This window comes from Ursus maritimus, assembly GCF_017311325.1.
Source record: "Ursus maritimus isolate PB19 chromosome X unlocalized genomic scaffold, ASM1731132v1 scaffold_X1, whole genome shotgun sequence".
Classification (NCBI taxonomy): domain Eukaryota; kingdom Metazoa; phylum Chordata; class Mammalia; order Carnivora; family Ursidae; genus Ursus; species Ursus maritimus.
The window spans coordinates 56249326-56266142 of NW_024423319.1; the positions used below are offsets into that span (position 1 = coordinate 56249326).

The 16817-nt window shown below is 38.0% G+C and overlaps 1 protein-coding gene across 1 annotated transcript in view; it reads left to right on the top strand.

Moving 5' to 3' along the window:
• The first annotated feature begins 13771 nt into the window (after window positions 1-13771).
• The window catches only part of POF1B (POF1B actin binding protein), an 86945-nt gene continuing 83899 nt past the window's right edge, over window positions 13772-16817 (top strand). The window contains exon 1 of the mRNA XM_008700619.2: window positions 13772-14195. Within this exon, the coding sequence (XP_008698841.2) occupies window positions 13914-14195 (282 nt within the window). The 5' untranslated portion in view covers window positions 13772-13913. The remainder of the gene's footprint in view (window positions 14196-16817) is intronic.

Genomic DNA, 16817 nt, shown 5'->3' on the forward strand with positions numbered 1-16817 from the left:
GACAAATTTGCAGATAACTGTCATCATAACTATGTGGAATCTTTCAGTCTATGAACATAGGATCTTTTTCCATTTATTTAGGTCTTGTTTGATATCTTTCATTAGCATTTTATAATTTTCAATATGCAGCTCATATATTGTTTGATATATGCTTCAATATTTCACTGGGGAGTTATGAATGTTAGTTTTCTTTTAATTTCAATTTCCAATTATTCATTGGCAGTATATAAATTTCTATTGATTTTTATATTTCACCTTGTGTCTCACAGTCTTCCCAAACTCACTTATTAGTTCCAAGAGGTTTTTTTGTAGAGTCCTTAGAGTTGTCTACATAAAAAATCATGCCATTTGCAAATAGAGGTAGTTTAACTTTTTTCCCTTTCAAATGTGAAATCTATTTATTTAATTTTCTTCCCTTTCTTTCACCATCAAAGACTTCATGTATGATATTAAATAGGATTGATAAGATTGATAGATAAGAACATTGCTCGTTCCTGATTATAGGAGGAAAGTATTCAATCTTTTATTATTAAGCACGATATTGTAAGTTTTTTGTAGATGCCTTTTATCTGATTGATGAAATTTCTGTCTTTATCTAGTTTACTAAGACTTGTTATCAGGCATGATTGTAGGATTTTGTCAAATGCTTCTTCTGCATTTACTAAGATAATTAAGTAGGTTTTTTCTTTCTTTTTTGGTTTCTTAGTATGGTGAATTATATTGACTGATTCTCAAACATTGATTCAGTCTTGCATTCCTGGGGTAAACCCCACTTGTTCATGATATATTATTCATTTTATATATTGTGGATTTGAATTACTAATATATTTTTTTTAATAATGATTTTTTATTATATTATGTTAGTCACCATACAGTACATCCCCGGTTTTCGATGTAAGGCTCGATGATTCATTAGTTGTGTATAACACCCAGTGCACCATGCAATATGTGCCCTCCTTACTACCCATCACCGGTCTATCCCATTCCCCCACCCCCCTCACCTCTGTAGCCCTCAGTTTGTTTCTCATAGTCCATAGTCTCTCATGCTTCATTCCCCCTTCTGATTACCCCCCCTTTCTTTATCCCTTTCTTCCCCTACTGATCATTCTAGTTCTTATGTTCCATAGATGAGAGAAATCATATGATAGTTGTCTTTCTCTGCTTGACTTATTTCACTAAGCATTATCTCCTCCAGTTCCGTCCATGTTGTAGCAAATGTTGAGAACTCATTCTTTCTGATTGCTGAGTAATATTCCATTGTATATATGGACCACAACTTCTTAATCCAGTCATCTGTTGCAGGGCATCTCGGCTCCTTCCACGATTTAGCTATTGTGGACATTGCTGCTATGAACATTGGGGTGCATATGGCCCTTCTCTTCACTACGTCTGTATCTTTGGGGTAAACACCCAGTAGTGCAATGGCTGGATCATAGGGTAGCTCAATTTTTAACTTTTTAAGGGACCTCCACACTGTTTTCCAGAGTGGCTGTACCAACTTGCATTCCCACCAACAATGTAGGAGGGATCCCCTTTCTCCACATCCTCTCCAACAATTGTTGTTTCTTGCCTTGTCTATTTTTGCCATTCTAACTGGCGTAAGGTGGTATCTCAGTGTGGTTTTGATTTGAATTTCCTTGATGGCTAATGATTTTGAACATTTTTTCATGTGTCTGTTAGCCATTTGTATGTCTTCATTGGAAAAGTGTCTGTTCATATCTTCTGCCCATTTTTTGATTTGTTTATTTGTTTCTCGTGTATTGAGTTTGAGAAGTTCTTTGTAGATCTTGGATACCAGTCCTTTATCTGTAGTGTCATTTGCAAATATATTCTCCCATTCCGTGGGCTGCCTCTTAGTTTTTCTGACTGTTTCCTTGGCTGTGCAGAAACTTTTAATCTTGATGAAGTCCCATAAATTCATTTTATCTTTTGTTTCTCTTGCCTTTGGGGATGTGTCATGAAAAAGGTTGCTTTGGCCGATGTCGTAGAGGTTGCTGCCTATGTTCTCCTCTAGAATTTTGATGGATTCCTGTCTCACATCGAGGTCTTTCATCCATTTGGAGTTTATTTTTGTGTATGGTGTGAGAGAGTGGTCAAGTTTCATTCTTTTGCATGTAGCTGTCCAATTTTCCCAGCACCATTTATTGAAGAGACTGTCTTTTTCCCACCGGATGTTTTTTCCTGCTTTATCAAATATTAGTTGCCCAAAGAGCCGAGGGTCCATTTCTGGGCTCTCTATTCTGTTCCATTGGTCTATGTGTCTGTTTTTGTGCCAGTACCATGCTGTCTTTGTGATCACAGCTTTGTAGTACAGCTCGAAATCCGGCATTGTGATGCCCCCAGCTTTGTTTTTCCTTTTCAACAGTTCCTTGGAGATTCGGGGCCTTTTCTGTTTCCATACAAATTTAAGGACTATTTGTTCCAGTTCTTTGAAAAATGTCCTCGGTATTTTGATCGGGATAGCATTGAAAGTGTAGATTGCTCTGGGTAGCATGGACATTTTAACTATGTTAATTCTTCCAATCCATGAGCATGGAATATCTTTCCATCTTTTTATGTCTTCCTCAATGTCTTTCAAGAGTGATTTATAGTTTCTAGAATATAGGTCCTTTACGTCTCTGGTTAAGTTAATTCCAAGGTAACGTATGGTTTTTGGTGCTATTGTAAATGGGATGGATTCCCTAATTTCTCTTTCTTCGGTCTCGTTATTCGTGTATAGAAATGCAACTGATTTCTGAGCATTGATTTTGTATCCCGCCACGTTACTGAATTGCTCTATAACTTCTAATAGTTTGGGAGTGGCTTCTTTTGGGTTTTCCATATAGAGTATCATGTCATCTGCAAAGAGAGACATTTTGACTTCTTCTTTGCCAATTTGAATACCTTTGATCCCTTTTTGTCGTCTGATTGCTGTTGCAAGGACTTCTAGTACTATGTTGAATAATAGTGGCGAGAGTGGGCATCCTTGTCGAGTTCCTGATCTTAAGGGAAAGGCTTCCAGCTTTTCCCCATTGAGAATAATATTTGCAGTAGGCTTTTCATAGATGGCTTTTATGAGATTGAGAAATGTACCTTCTATTCCTACACTCTGAAGGGTTTTAATCAGGAAAGGATGCTGTATTTTGTCAAATGCTTTTTCGGCATCGATTGAGAGGATCATATGGTTCCTGAGTCTTTTCTTGTTGATATGATGTATCACGCTGATTGATTTGCGAATATTGAACCACGCTTGCATCCCAGGTATGAATCCCACTTGATCGTGATGGATAATCCTTTTAATGTACTGTTGGATTCTATTAGCAAGTATCTTGTTGAGGATTTTGGCGTCCATATTCATTAGGGAAATCGGTCTGTAATTCTCCTTTTTGAGGGGGTCTTTGCCTGGTTTGGGGATCAAGGTAATATTGGCCTCATAGAATGAGTTTGGTAGCTTTCCTTCTGTTTCTATTTTTTGAAATAGCTTTAGGAGAATAGGTATTATTTCTTCTTTGAATGTTTGGTAGAATTCCCCAGGAAAACCGTCCGGGCCTGGAGTTTTGTTATTTGGAAGGTTGTTTATCACTGACTCAATTTCTTCATAATTAATTGGCCTGTTTAAGGAATCAATTTCTTCCGGTTTCAATCTTGGTAGTTTATAGGTTTCCAGGAAGGATTCCATCTCTTCCAGATTGCTTAGTTTATTGGCATATAGCTGTTGATAAAAATTTCTAATAATCCTTCCAATTTCAATGGTGTTCGTCGTGACCTCTCCTTTTTCATTCATAATTTTAATAATCTGGGTCCTTTCTCTTTTCTTTTGGATAAGTCTTGCCAGTGGTCTGTCAATTTTATTGATTCTCTCAAAGAACCAGCTTCTAGTCCTGTTGATCTGCTCTACTGTACTTCTGGTTTCTGCTTGATTGATTTCAGCTCTAATTTTGGTCAACTGCTTCCTCGTGCGTGGATTAGGCCTGTCCCTCTGTTGCTGTTCCAGCTTCTTGAGGTGAGAATATAAAAACTGCATTTTAGATTTTTCTATTCTTTTGAGTGAGGCTTGGATGGCTATGTATTTCCCCCTTAGGACTGCCTTTGCAGTATCCCATAGGTTTTGGACTGTTGTATTTTCATTCTCATTGGTCTCCATAAATTGTTTAATTTGATTTTTGATTTCCTGGTTTATCGAGTCATTCCTGAGCAGGATGGTTCTTAGTCTCCAAGTGTTTGAGTTTCTTCCAAATTTTTCCTTGTGGTTGAGTTCCAATTTCAGAGCGTTGTGGTCTGAGAATATGCAGGGGATAATTTCAATCTTTTGGTATCGGTTGAGACCTGTTTTGTGTCCCAGAACATGGTCTATTCTTGAGAATGTTCCATGGGCATTAGAATAGAATGAGTATTCTTTGGTTCTGGGGTGTAGTGTTCTATATATATCTATGAGGTCCAACTCGTCGAGTATGGCATTCAAAGCCTTTGATTCTTTGCTTAGTTTTTGCCAGGGTGTTCTGTCTATTTCTGAGAGTGGAGTGTTGAGGTCCCCTACTATTAATGTATTTTTATTTATATGTCTCTTTATTCTGGTTAAGAGTTGGCTTGTGTATCTTGCTGCTCCCCTGTTGGGGGCATATATATTTATAATTGTCATATCCACTTGTTGAATACTTCCCTTAAGAATAATATAGTGCCCTTCTGCATCTCTAACTATAGTCTGTAGTTTAAAATCCAATTTATCTGATATGAGAATTGCTACCCCAGCTTTCTTTTGAGGTCCATTTGCGTGAAAGATGGTACTCCATCCCCTTACTCTCAGTCTGAATGCATCTTTGGGTTCGAAATGAGTCTCTTGTAGACAGCAAATGGATGGGTCATTTCTTTTTATCCAATCTGCAACCCTGTGGCGTTTTATGGGATGGTTCAAACCATTTACATTAAGACTGATTACTGAGAGATATGATTTTAATGTTGCCATGTTGCCAGTAAAGTCTTTGTTTGTATTGGCTGTGACTTTCTGTTCTGTATCACTCTTGGGGCCTTTTTACTTTTATAGAACCCCCCGTAATATCTCCTGTAGGGCTGGTTTCGTGGTTACAAAATTGGTTAGTGACTGGCGATTCTGAAATGTCTTTATTTCTCCATCAATTCTGAATGACAGCCTTGCTGGATAAAGGATCCTTGGCTGCATGTTTTTCTCTGAAAGAGCTTTAAATATGCTCCCCCAACCCTTTCTCTCATTCCAGGTCTGTGTAGACAGGTCTGACGTAATTCTGATGCTTTTGCCTTGGTACGTGAGAAATTTCTTTGCCCTGGCCGCTTTCAATACTGTATCCTTGCATCTAATATTTGCGAATTGCACTATGACGTGACGTGGCGTAGGTTTGTCGTGGTTGAGCTTGGGAGGGGTCCTCTCTGCCTCTTGGACACGAATGTTTGTTTCCCTTGCTAGATTAGGGAAGTTTTCAGCTACAATTTGTTCAAATATCTCTTCTAGACCTCTGTTTTTCTCCACCCCCTCGGGGATGCCGATGATTCTAACATTGGATCGTTTCATTGAGTCAGTAATCTCCCGTAACCTACATTCGTGGGCGTGGATTTTTTTAAGACCATCTTCTATTTTCATTTTTTCCTCTATTAACCCATCCTCCAATTCACTAACCCGTTCCTCTGCTTCTGCGACCCTGGCCGTCAGAGCCTCTAGTTTTGCCTGCATTTGGCTCATAGAATTTTTAATTTCTGTCAGATTCGCTCTCATTTCTGTCCTTAGGGATTCTATATTCTCAGTAACCTTTTCGTTAATAGTTTTTTCAATTCTACTCATCATTTTGACCATCGTTACTCTGAATTCCATTTCTGATAATTTGGTTACATCCATATCCATTATTTCTGTGGCAGAGGCCACAGAATCACTGTCTTTTCTTTGCTGGGGGGGGCTTCTCCTTCTTGTCATTCTGATGAAGAGAGGTTGCGGGGTTGTCCAGAGCCCAAATTATTGACTGGGTCCCAGGCCGTGCCCCTTGTTTTATAGGGATCTTAGGGATGTGGGCTTCTTCTTTAAAGATTTTATTTATTTATTTATGTGGCAGCCAACCAGCGAGAGAGGGAACAGAAGCAGGGGAGTGGGAGAGGAAGAAGCAGGCTCCCAGCGGAGGAGCCCGATGAGGGACTCCTTTCCGGAACGCTGGGATCACGCCCTAAGCCGGAGACAGGCGCTCAATGACTGCGCCACCCAGGCGCCCGGGTTGTGGGCTTCTTGATTTTTCAGCCTGCCTTCTGTGTTCTGGGGGAGGGGCCTGCCGCGCCGATACTCAGGCAACCCTGTTTGGGTAGAGTCTCCGTGTCCCCTGCGAGGGAGGATGGGGATGGGCACTCTCTGAGCCGGTATTTCCAGGCTTTTGTTCTCTGGCGGCTTTCCCTGGCGGTTTGCTGTGCCTCTTCTGAGATCTCAGTCTATGCCCGGTGAGCACACCTCGATTCCGGAGTTTCGTGAGAAGCCTGGTGGCGCGCGCACCCGGTTCAGGGTCTCAGTCTGCTGTTTCGCGGGTGCCGACCGCGAGTCCGCCCACTCCCCCGTGCAGGTGGCCCGCCAGCCGCCAGCCGCCCAGCCCGCTCCAGGGTTCCGGTCTCGTTTGGATCCCGTGAGCACACCGGCATTCCGGTGTTCCGGGGAGATGCCTGGTGGCGCGTGCGTTGCACGGCTCACGGTCTCAGTCCGCTCTCCGCGGGTGCCCTCTGTGAGTCCGCCCGCTCCCCGTGCAGTGGCTGCCGCTTCCGGCGCGCCCAAGCGGCGGCTCCCTCCCCTCGGTTATCTTCCGATATCCGTGCACGGTTTACAGCTCCCCTCTTCGTACCTCAATACTCAGCGCTGGAGATGTTCATTTGTAGAGATCCAGATGCATCATCCTGCGTCTCAGGCTGATTCCGTGGTTATTTAGGCTGGTCTGGTACCTATCCAGCTCGACTCAGGGGACCGGCTGAAAAAGGGGTCCCCTACTCCTCCGCCATCTTAACTCTGAATTACTAATATTTTGATGAGGATTTTTGAGTTTATGTTCATGAGGGTTATTTTTCTGTAGTTTTCTTGGGTTGTCTTTGCCTGTTTTTAATATCAGGGTAATGCTGGCTTCATAGAATACATTACAAAATACTCCTTTCTTTTCTATTCTATGGAAGAGATTGTATAGAGAATATACTGATTTTTCCTTAAATGTTTGATGGAATTCAACATTTTTCTTTCTGGAAGGTTTATTATGTATTCTAGTTATTTTATAGATGTAGGATTGATCAGATTCTCTACCTCATCTTGGGTGAGCTGTGGTACTTTGTGGTTTTCAAGGACTTGGTCCATTTCATCTAAGTTGGAGAATGTATGTGCATAGTTGTTCATAGGGCAGTTCATGATCCTATTAATGTAGGTGGAGCCAGTAATGATATCTCCTCTTCCATTCATGATTTTGGTTATTTGTAGTATCTTTTTTTTTTTTTTGTCTATCTTGTTAGAGGATTATCAATTTTATTTTTTTTCAAAGAACCATCTTTTGGTTTTATGAGTTCTCTATTCTTTTGCTTTTCTAACTCAGATTTCAGTTCTTTGTTTCAAGTTGTTATTTAAATTCCAGTTAGTTAACATGTGGTGTAATATTAGTTTCAGGAGTAGAATTTAGTGATCATCATTTACATATAATACCCAGTGCTCATCACAAGTGTTCTCCTTAATACCCATCACCCATTTAGCCTATCCCCTGCCCACTTCCCCTCCAGCAAGCCTCAGTTTGCTATCTACAGTTAAGAGTCCGTTTTACAATTTTCTTCTCAGTTTTTCACCTTATGTTCATCTATTGTGTTTGTTAAATTCCACATATGAGTGAAATCATGTGGTATTTGTCTTTCTCTGACTGACTTATTTTGTTTAGCATAATACAGTTCTTATATTTATTATTTCCTTTTTGTTTGATTTGGGTTCTTTTGTACAGAATTAGGGGAGGTAGGGGAATGGGTGAAATAAATAAAGGAGATTAAGAGTACTCTTATCTAGATGAGCACTGAGTAATGCATAGAATTGTTGAATCATATTGTATAGCTAAAATATATAACACTGTTAATTATACTTCAATAAAAAGATGTTGATAATTGTAGCTACTCTAATGGATCCCCCTCTGATGAAAATAGCCACTCTCCCCACAAGAAAATAAAATTTCTTATAAGTTCTCTACATTGCACACACATATCTGGAACAAATATCACAAGACTTAACTCCTACCTAAACCTAGCCAAGCTTTTTAAATTATAAATCACTGTCTTACAATCAAGCTTCTTTAGGCTGTCTCCTTTCTGTTCAGTTTGTTGGGTTTCTCTGTGACTAAGTTATTTGGTATTTCCCCACTTCTGTTGTTTTACCCTTTTGTAAGCCCAGCCTGCCTCATATATTACTTTCTACTCTAAGCAGATTTCCATCTGCAAATCCATAGCAATCTCTTTTTCCTTTATCCCAAACCAAATTTGGAGCAGAATGTTTAAGAACTGCCATTTAGTGAGTAGCTACTATGTACTAGATGCCATGCTAAACAATTTACACACACATTTTATCTAATCTACACAACAAATCCTTTGTTAGGGGCTATTATCCATTTCCCTGAGAATAACGGAAGCTCAGGGAAGTAATATGATTTGCCAAGCCATAGAGCTAATATATAACAGAGCTAAATTTTAAATCTAGGTCTGTCTGACTGCAAAGCTACACTCATCAACACTATACAGTCTTTTGGTATACTCCAAATTCTCCTTTTATTAAAATAAAAATATTTTATGTTTAACATCAGATAACTTAGTTATAACTGATGTACTACACCATAGTTCATTCTCATTCTAACTTCTCCATATATATAAAACAGTTTGACTCTTACTAAGGGTGGTAGCTCACCACTATTATAGACTTTTAACCACCTGAGCTGCTTATGAGTTCTTACCTAATACACTGAAAGTCTCATCTCTCTGGCACTACCATCTTCCTCTTTTATCCAAGCCTGCCCTAAACATACTGGTAAAATTCAGGGATTTACAAATTGTAGTGTGCCTCAGAATCACCAGCAGAGCTTGTGAAACAGATTGTTGAGCCCCACCCCAGAGTTTCTGACTCAGGAGATCTGGGGTGGGGCCCAAGAATTAGCATTTGAAAACTTTTCCAGGTGAAGCTAATGTTTCTGGTTCAGGGACTTCACTTCAAGTATCACTGGTATAGTGATATGGTTTGATCAAATGGTCTTTGGTATGTTTTTATGATATTGATAGAACTATAAATTAGATGTGAATTCCCACTTGTTTTATAAGTTGTGTTTAGAGCATATGGAGGAAAAAAGCATAAAGAAGAAAAAATCTGAAGAATACAAGTAACTGAAGTTATTCCACACAAAATATATTCCATCACCAACAAAACTTGAAAAACTCTACACATCAATCACATCACCCATTTAGAAGATCATAGTGTATATTAGCTTATGAAAAGCTATAATTATATCAGGAAAGCTACTTCTCAAATTATATTTAACCAAGTATTTCTTAAACTCATTCAGAGGCAAAACATTTCTCTTTTCTAGGTATAACACTCCGGTGTTATTCAAGACGTACTTTGAGAAATGCTACCATAAAGTTATCTTTTTTACAGGAAAGGTCAGATATCCCTGGGGGTCTGCCAGAATCATAGAAGCCTGGTCTCTGTTCAACTGCATTAAAATCATATGGAGGAGTGATTTACTTTGTCTAGAATCGAAGTCTGGTTTTCTTTAGTGTGGCTCTTGGAACATTGAAATTAGTTCTCAGCAAAATTATGCCACAGTTAAAATTTACTTAAGGACTGAGATTCAGAAACCAGGATAAGGGATAACCAAAGGTCTTTCAGAGATTACTTATTTCTGTTCTAAATATGTGTATCATCAGGCACCTGATAATCTGGTAAAGACTTTTGACTGAATTGATGTCAGACTTAACTGTTCAGTTTGTAAACTTCACCATTCATTTTTTTTAAATCAAAACAGTTTTTTCATATCTGACATTCTGAAGTATTTCCCAGTCTAAAGTTTCCCAACAGCAGTTAAGCAAGCTCATCTTTAAGATCTGTCAGAAGGCTGGAATGGAGTTCTGCTAGATCAAGTGACCTGGATTCATTTAGTAAAACACATAGGAGCTCTCATACAATATCTCATTATCTTGGTCTTCAGCTCTCTCTGACCAACGACTATTGACTCTTTCCATATGAACATACTTCTCCTCGATCATAGAGAAAGCAGAAGTAAAAAGACTTGAGTAACTTCACTTTAACTCTCTACCCTTTGCCATTACACCATGAGCCTCAATAGTGGGCCGGGGCTTGAGATAGACCTGGGCATCATTCCGATAAAACAAGAGGTGGAGTACAGGATTAGTTATACATATAAAAACACTACTGCTGATACTGATGAAATTCATTTGGTGTTAAAGTTATAATTACTTACATTGTTCAGTATTCTAAGATAGTTCTGTACATCCATTTTGGTAAATTAATTACCAATCTCTTTTACCTCAATGGTTTTAGGTAGCTAAGCTTCTCAAAAACCAGGCCCATTCATATTTGCTTTTCAAACCCTACTATTTACAAAAATCACACACATCATCTGTGAGTAATATATTTAAAAGCTTATACATGGATAGTGTGTTGTAATTAGCAGACACTTTCTAATTTGATTCTAATAACAATTTTATGAGGTAGGTAAAATCAAGACTTTTTCAGATGATCTTCAAAACATCTCAGTCAAAATGCAGTTTTTTTAAATTACCAATAATGTATACAGCAAACATTCCTGCTCCTTAACCCATCCCTTACTCCTACCATCAATATGAGAAGTTTCATTTTCTACTTTATACATCTCTTTAATTATTTGAATTTTTTAAAATAAAGATTTATTTATTTATTTGAGAAAGAGAGAGAATGAGCAGGGGAAAGGGCAGATAAAGAGGGAGAGGGAGAGAAGCAGACAATGCCCTGAGTGCAGAGCCCAACATGGGGCTCAATCTCACGACCCTGAGACCATAACCTGAGCCAAAATCAAAAGTCAGACACTTAACCAACTAAGCCACCCAGGCGCCCCAATTATTTGAATTTTTAAAGAATGAATTATTTTTATAATCAGAAACAATAATTTAAAAAAATCTGTTAGAACTAGTTTCTAAGAGTGTATCAGTTCTAAGGCTAAATCAAATCTATCATATAAATGAGTTTTTTCAGTACTAAACATAAAATATCTATATTAGTGAGTAAAACAAAATATCTGCCAGAAATATAATTTAGGATTCTGTGAGCAAGTCTGGAGCTGAGAATAAGGAATCAACTCTAACTGTTCTATCCACCAATGTGAGAAAAGTAGCATAATCATGAAACTTGCAGAATGCAGTGTCAATCCCTTGGGTTTTCAAGTGGAAAACAGACGAATACCATTATTAAAGAGTCAAATATATTTATATGCATTTATTAATAAAAATGGGTGAGAATATTATTTGCATTAAGAAGAAATAATACAATTGGAGATTCAGATCATTGAAGGCACAAATGAATTCTCAGAAAAGGAGCAGAAACTTTGATAAGAATATTGATAAACCTCTCTGAGGTGAACCAGGTTAGTCAACATCTATTTCATAGTTAGATGTGGTTTGTCTGCCAGATAGTGCCTAATCTCATTTCTTATATACTATCCCTGAGCTTTAAGTTCTCTCCCTCTCTCATACCCAGAGATGGGGAAGAATAATGGACAAGGCTCAAGGATTTCACACATTAATTTTTGCCCAAATGCATAAAAGTGGTTGCCTCAAAATGCCATATACCCAAGAAATGTGGACGACAGGTATAGTCACCATTTTATGGATGCAGGAATATTTATTGTTCATCTCCATCTCTATTTAGTAGTCCACGTCTTGGCTGCAGATATTAACAGTACTATGTGTATGTGTTTTGAGCTTGTGTGTATTTTAAACCCAAATTTCAACAGTCATAGCTGACTGGTTAACCTCACTTACCCATTCCCTTTTCACACATAAAGGTAATCCAAAATGATACTGCTAAGGAAATTAACAAGTTATCAATCTGATATTTTGCCAGGCTGCTTGGCAGGTTACATGTTTCTAATTAAATTTTCATTGATTCTTGAGGAACAGCATTAAAATGAACAAGGACTAGATTTGAAGCATACAGCATACAATGTAAATATACAATAATTTATTTTTAATAATTTTAAAGAGATTTCAAGATTGATTTTCAGCATTTTGCTCACTTCTCCCCCATAAAAATTTTAAAGATTCCTTTTAAAGTCACTTAAAAGCCAGCAGGTCAAAAGTGTATTTTGATTTCCCACCTAGAAGATGTAGTAGATGGCCAGAGGCAGAACACAATTTTAAAATTTATATAACAAAAAATACAGTAAATAAGAGCTTAATCTCAAAAATGAGTTGTCCTATATTAAAATCCTAGACCCACCATTTACTAGTTGTTTAACTTTGTGAAATATCTGTGGCTCTCTATGTCTGTGCCTCTGTTCCCTTCCTATACACCCTCATAAAGTTATGAGGATGACAGCTAATCCATGTAAAGCTCCTCACACAGTACCTGGTTATAGTAAGTTACCACTAAATCACTATTTTTTGTTCACCTAGCAGATAAAAGACTGGATAGCCACCTCAATGATATTCTCCTCCTCTCCAGAATGATGGTGTGCTAGGTTCTATGGTGTATATACAGACTAGGAAGACACCCCTTTTCTGAAGACACACTTGGTGAGTATTATATGGTTCAGTGATGCTGAAGTATCCTGCAGGGCAAAATTTGGTGGGTAAGTAGGCATTATGATAGTAATTTCAAGTAGTAATAAATATAAGTGCTGAGCATGTTTAAATCTCAATTCATAAAGTAAGGCATCTTTCAGGACTTGCAGCTTCCTTAACAACTAGATACTACAAAATAAAAAAAAATTAAACTCAGTATTTCTTAGGGCACACGGAAAGTCAGGGTACATTCCTTTGCAAAAATGCAAAACAATAAATATAAATGCTGAAATGCAAAGCATTTATGGAATGGCAAGCCCTTTCTTGACCAATCTCTCATTTATAGACAACAACTCAATCATTTAGACAAATCTACTTCAATGTATGTTAGAAAATCATAGGAGGCCTAGGGCAAGATACACAGGTCCATAAATTAGAGTTGCTAGAAGGTGATCCCATAGCAATCTTCCTTAAATGAAATTACCACCTGGGTTTTGCAAAGAATGCAAATTTATCTGTGAAAATTAGTGTGTTCCTTGGCTACTACCTTGTGTTTTGGTCTGGGACTCTAGAACGATAATACCCACGCCTGTAATTCTCTTCGGTAAGCTTAAGAACCATGGAAAAGCCACTTTCATGTGATGTTTGTGACTTTGTTTTCTCTAGTAAGTTTAGGAATGAGCATGTCTTCACCTATTTACAGTTAAATGAATTTCCAAGACTGTGGACCTGGAAGCTCTGGCTTCAGCCCTAAAATTCCTCCTTTCTGTTTTTTCCAGATTCCCTTACCTACTTGAATGCAGCCTTGTGTTCCTGTGGCAAAGCAGGGCCTCTCCTGGCAGGTAAACCGGCCAGGTGAATCCACCCCTGAGGGGCGTGTCACTACCATTTCCTGGAGCAATCTCACGGGTGGCTCTACTTTTCATTCGCGCTCCAATAACTTTGCGGCCTCCTCTGCAGCTGCCAGACCTGTTCCTGCCGCTGCTCAGGTAACTCTAACCTCTCCAGGGCACCACGACAGGCAGAGGGGGTTGATAAATGACTTCTACGTGTGCCTGCTTGCCTTCCCTCTTACCCTTATTCATGAGCGCGCGCTCGCTCTCTGTTTGTTCTGTAGGGAGAGAGAGTGTCTGGGGAGTACCTTGCTGACCACTGAGACCATCATGAGCTCAAGCTATTGGAGCGAGATGAGCAGCAGCAGCTGTGGAACTCCACAGCCCCCAGACGTGCTGCAGCGCCAGGCCCAGCATTACCACTGCTACCATCAGTCAAGCCAAACCCAGCACCCACCAGAAAAAAATGTAGTGTACGAGAGAGTGAGGACCTACAGTGGGCCCGCGAACAAGGTGGTTCAGGCCTTGGACCCCATCACCTCACAGGAAGTGCTCTCTCCTCTCAAAACTGCCTCCTCCTACCAAAATTTGGTTTGGAGCAACCATTCTCAGGTACCATAAAGATAACTATGTGTGTGATTTGTAGAGAGGGGATATCTTGAACTTCATTTCTTTTCTTTCTGCTTCTCTGCCTCTGTTCTACAGGTTGTTATCTTTTGGTGGATTGCAGCTGTAGAAGCAATGTATGGTCACCCAAATTCCATCTCTCGCTGTTCTTTCATTTACTAGTGCCTGTGGTTGTTTAACAGCTCCAATGAGTTTTACAATCTAACTAGAGCACAGGATGACTCATTTTTTGTTGAATTTGATTGAAATATCTGATCCGGGGTATTCCTTTGTGCTTACCATAAAGCAATCCGCAACTTGAATACAGTAATTTTTATAGACTAGGTTCCCACCGATTCACTTTATTTCAGAAGTAAACAGATTTTTTATATCAAATATGGTAGTTCAGAGACAGTGACTTATATGGAGTGATGAGCAGTGTTTGCAGTGTTCAGCAAATGCTCCTGGGTAAGTGACATGCACAAATATCTGTTCAAATTGTCATATGTGTTTCATCTTCTGAAAATGACACACTGGTTCTTATACAGCCAAAGTGAATAATTTCTGAATATTGGTAGAAAGGGGATTGAAAGAGTGGATACAGGATTGAGGAAGGCAAGATCTAAGCAATTGTTATATAAAAGCTTCAAAAAGCAGAACTCTAAGACATCCTTTAAAATGAAATAAATTTATTTTTATTATTTTTTGTTTTTTTTTTAAGATTTTATTTATTTATTTGACAGAGATAGAGACAGCAAGGAGAGAGGGAACACAAGCAGGGGGAGTGGGAGAGGAAGAAGCAGGCTCCCAGCAGAGGAGCCTGATGTGGGGCTCGATCCCAGAACGCTGGGATCACGCCCTGAGCCAAAGGCAGACGCTTAACCGCTGTGCCACCCAGGCGCCCCAAAATAAATTTATTTTTAAAGGGGTTATTTTAGCATCAGTATCTGTGCTAATAACCTTGCCAGTGAATGTAAAGGAACATTTCAAGACTATAAAATTAAAAGCTCTGTCTCTGTTTTCATTCTTTGAATCCCTTTACATTAAATTTGCATGACTTTCTGGAAACATCTGTCCAAACTAAAATTATGTTTTCAAGATAAAATTTATACTGTAAAGAGCTCAAAAAGCAACCATTGGGATGATATTATCTGAGGTTGCATTGTTTTACCGATCTGGAATAATATGGGCTCTTTTTCCCAAAATCACAATTTAGAATAGGATATGAAGGAAAATTTCTAAAGTATATAATAAAACTGTATATAATATACAGTATATAATACAAAACTTTAAGAATTTTAAAAGACATAGACAACACAATTACAAAGGCCACAGTTTTACTGATATTTCATGCTCAGCTTAATTTGAGGAAAAAAAAATATGAAGAAAAAAATCCAGAATTTACTATCGGTAATTTCCTGGTTGAAAAAAAACTCCATCTGTATTGAAGTTAAAGGGAAGAAAAATATGAAGGTAAAAAGTACTAATTTGCATAACTGATAATAATAATGTGAATGTACATTCCAATATTTAGTATTAGGATGTTAATGACAGCAAAGTAGGTGTCATCTATGTTCCTTAGTAGCCCCAAAACAATATAAAAACAAGTTACCATCATTATGGAAATGCTAAAATCACCCTGTCATAGTTATTTAAAAACATTAATCTCTTTTCTTGTCAACTTATTAGTAAAGATAGATAAAAATTTAACATCAGAAATTCAACAAATTATAAATATTGACTACAAAACAAATTTTAGGATCACTTTATTGTATACTCTTTAGTTCAACTTTCCTTTTTAATAATCCCAGGACCAAGCTGGTCAAGCTTTTTTACAAAACTTTTCTTCTTTCTACCTGATAATTACTAAAGCGATCCTTGTAAGACTATCTCCATTCTGAAACACAGTTCCCCATAAAGGAGTTTACAAAGAAACCTAGGGACAGAACGTGTGGCCACAAAAACTGGGATAAGAGATTTATAATAGAAAAGAAAGAAAAATAAGGACTATGTGAGGATGAGGTAGGTGAAATTCTATACATGTAGTAAAGGACAAAACTAAGAAGTTTCATTCCCTTAGTGAAACAAGAAGAAGGAAAATTTGACTATACATTTTCAGACTGAGTTAGATAACAAAGGGTTTTCACAAATCCACTAAAAGGTAATTTGGCAAGAAAGCTTTTAGATAGTTGTCACAAATAATGTGATAAAGAAACTATTCTATTTTATTTTTCTTTCTCCTCGTTTCTTGGCAGGATGGCATCGTGTAACGTAGAACTTAGATTTGATCTGAAATTACCTTCATGTTAATAATGGGTAAGATGAGGCAGCAGCTTTATTATATACCATGCCAAACACTAGCAAACAGGACATATTACTTAAAACCCTTGATTGTTTCATGTTTTAATAAAGTTTCTCTTTAATATGCCATGTTTTAGATACATTTTGAGTTGGTATGTAGCAACTATTCTGATTGCTAGAGTTTGTGATACTTGCAGGTAGGAAAATGTATTATAATTAATGTTGGTTATCATAAATTCAGTTAAACTTTTACTTTCTCTTTTAGCATTTTGGTGTTTGGATGACATTCAGATAATTCATAAGATTTAAAAATACATATAATTGGGG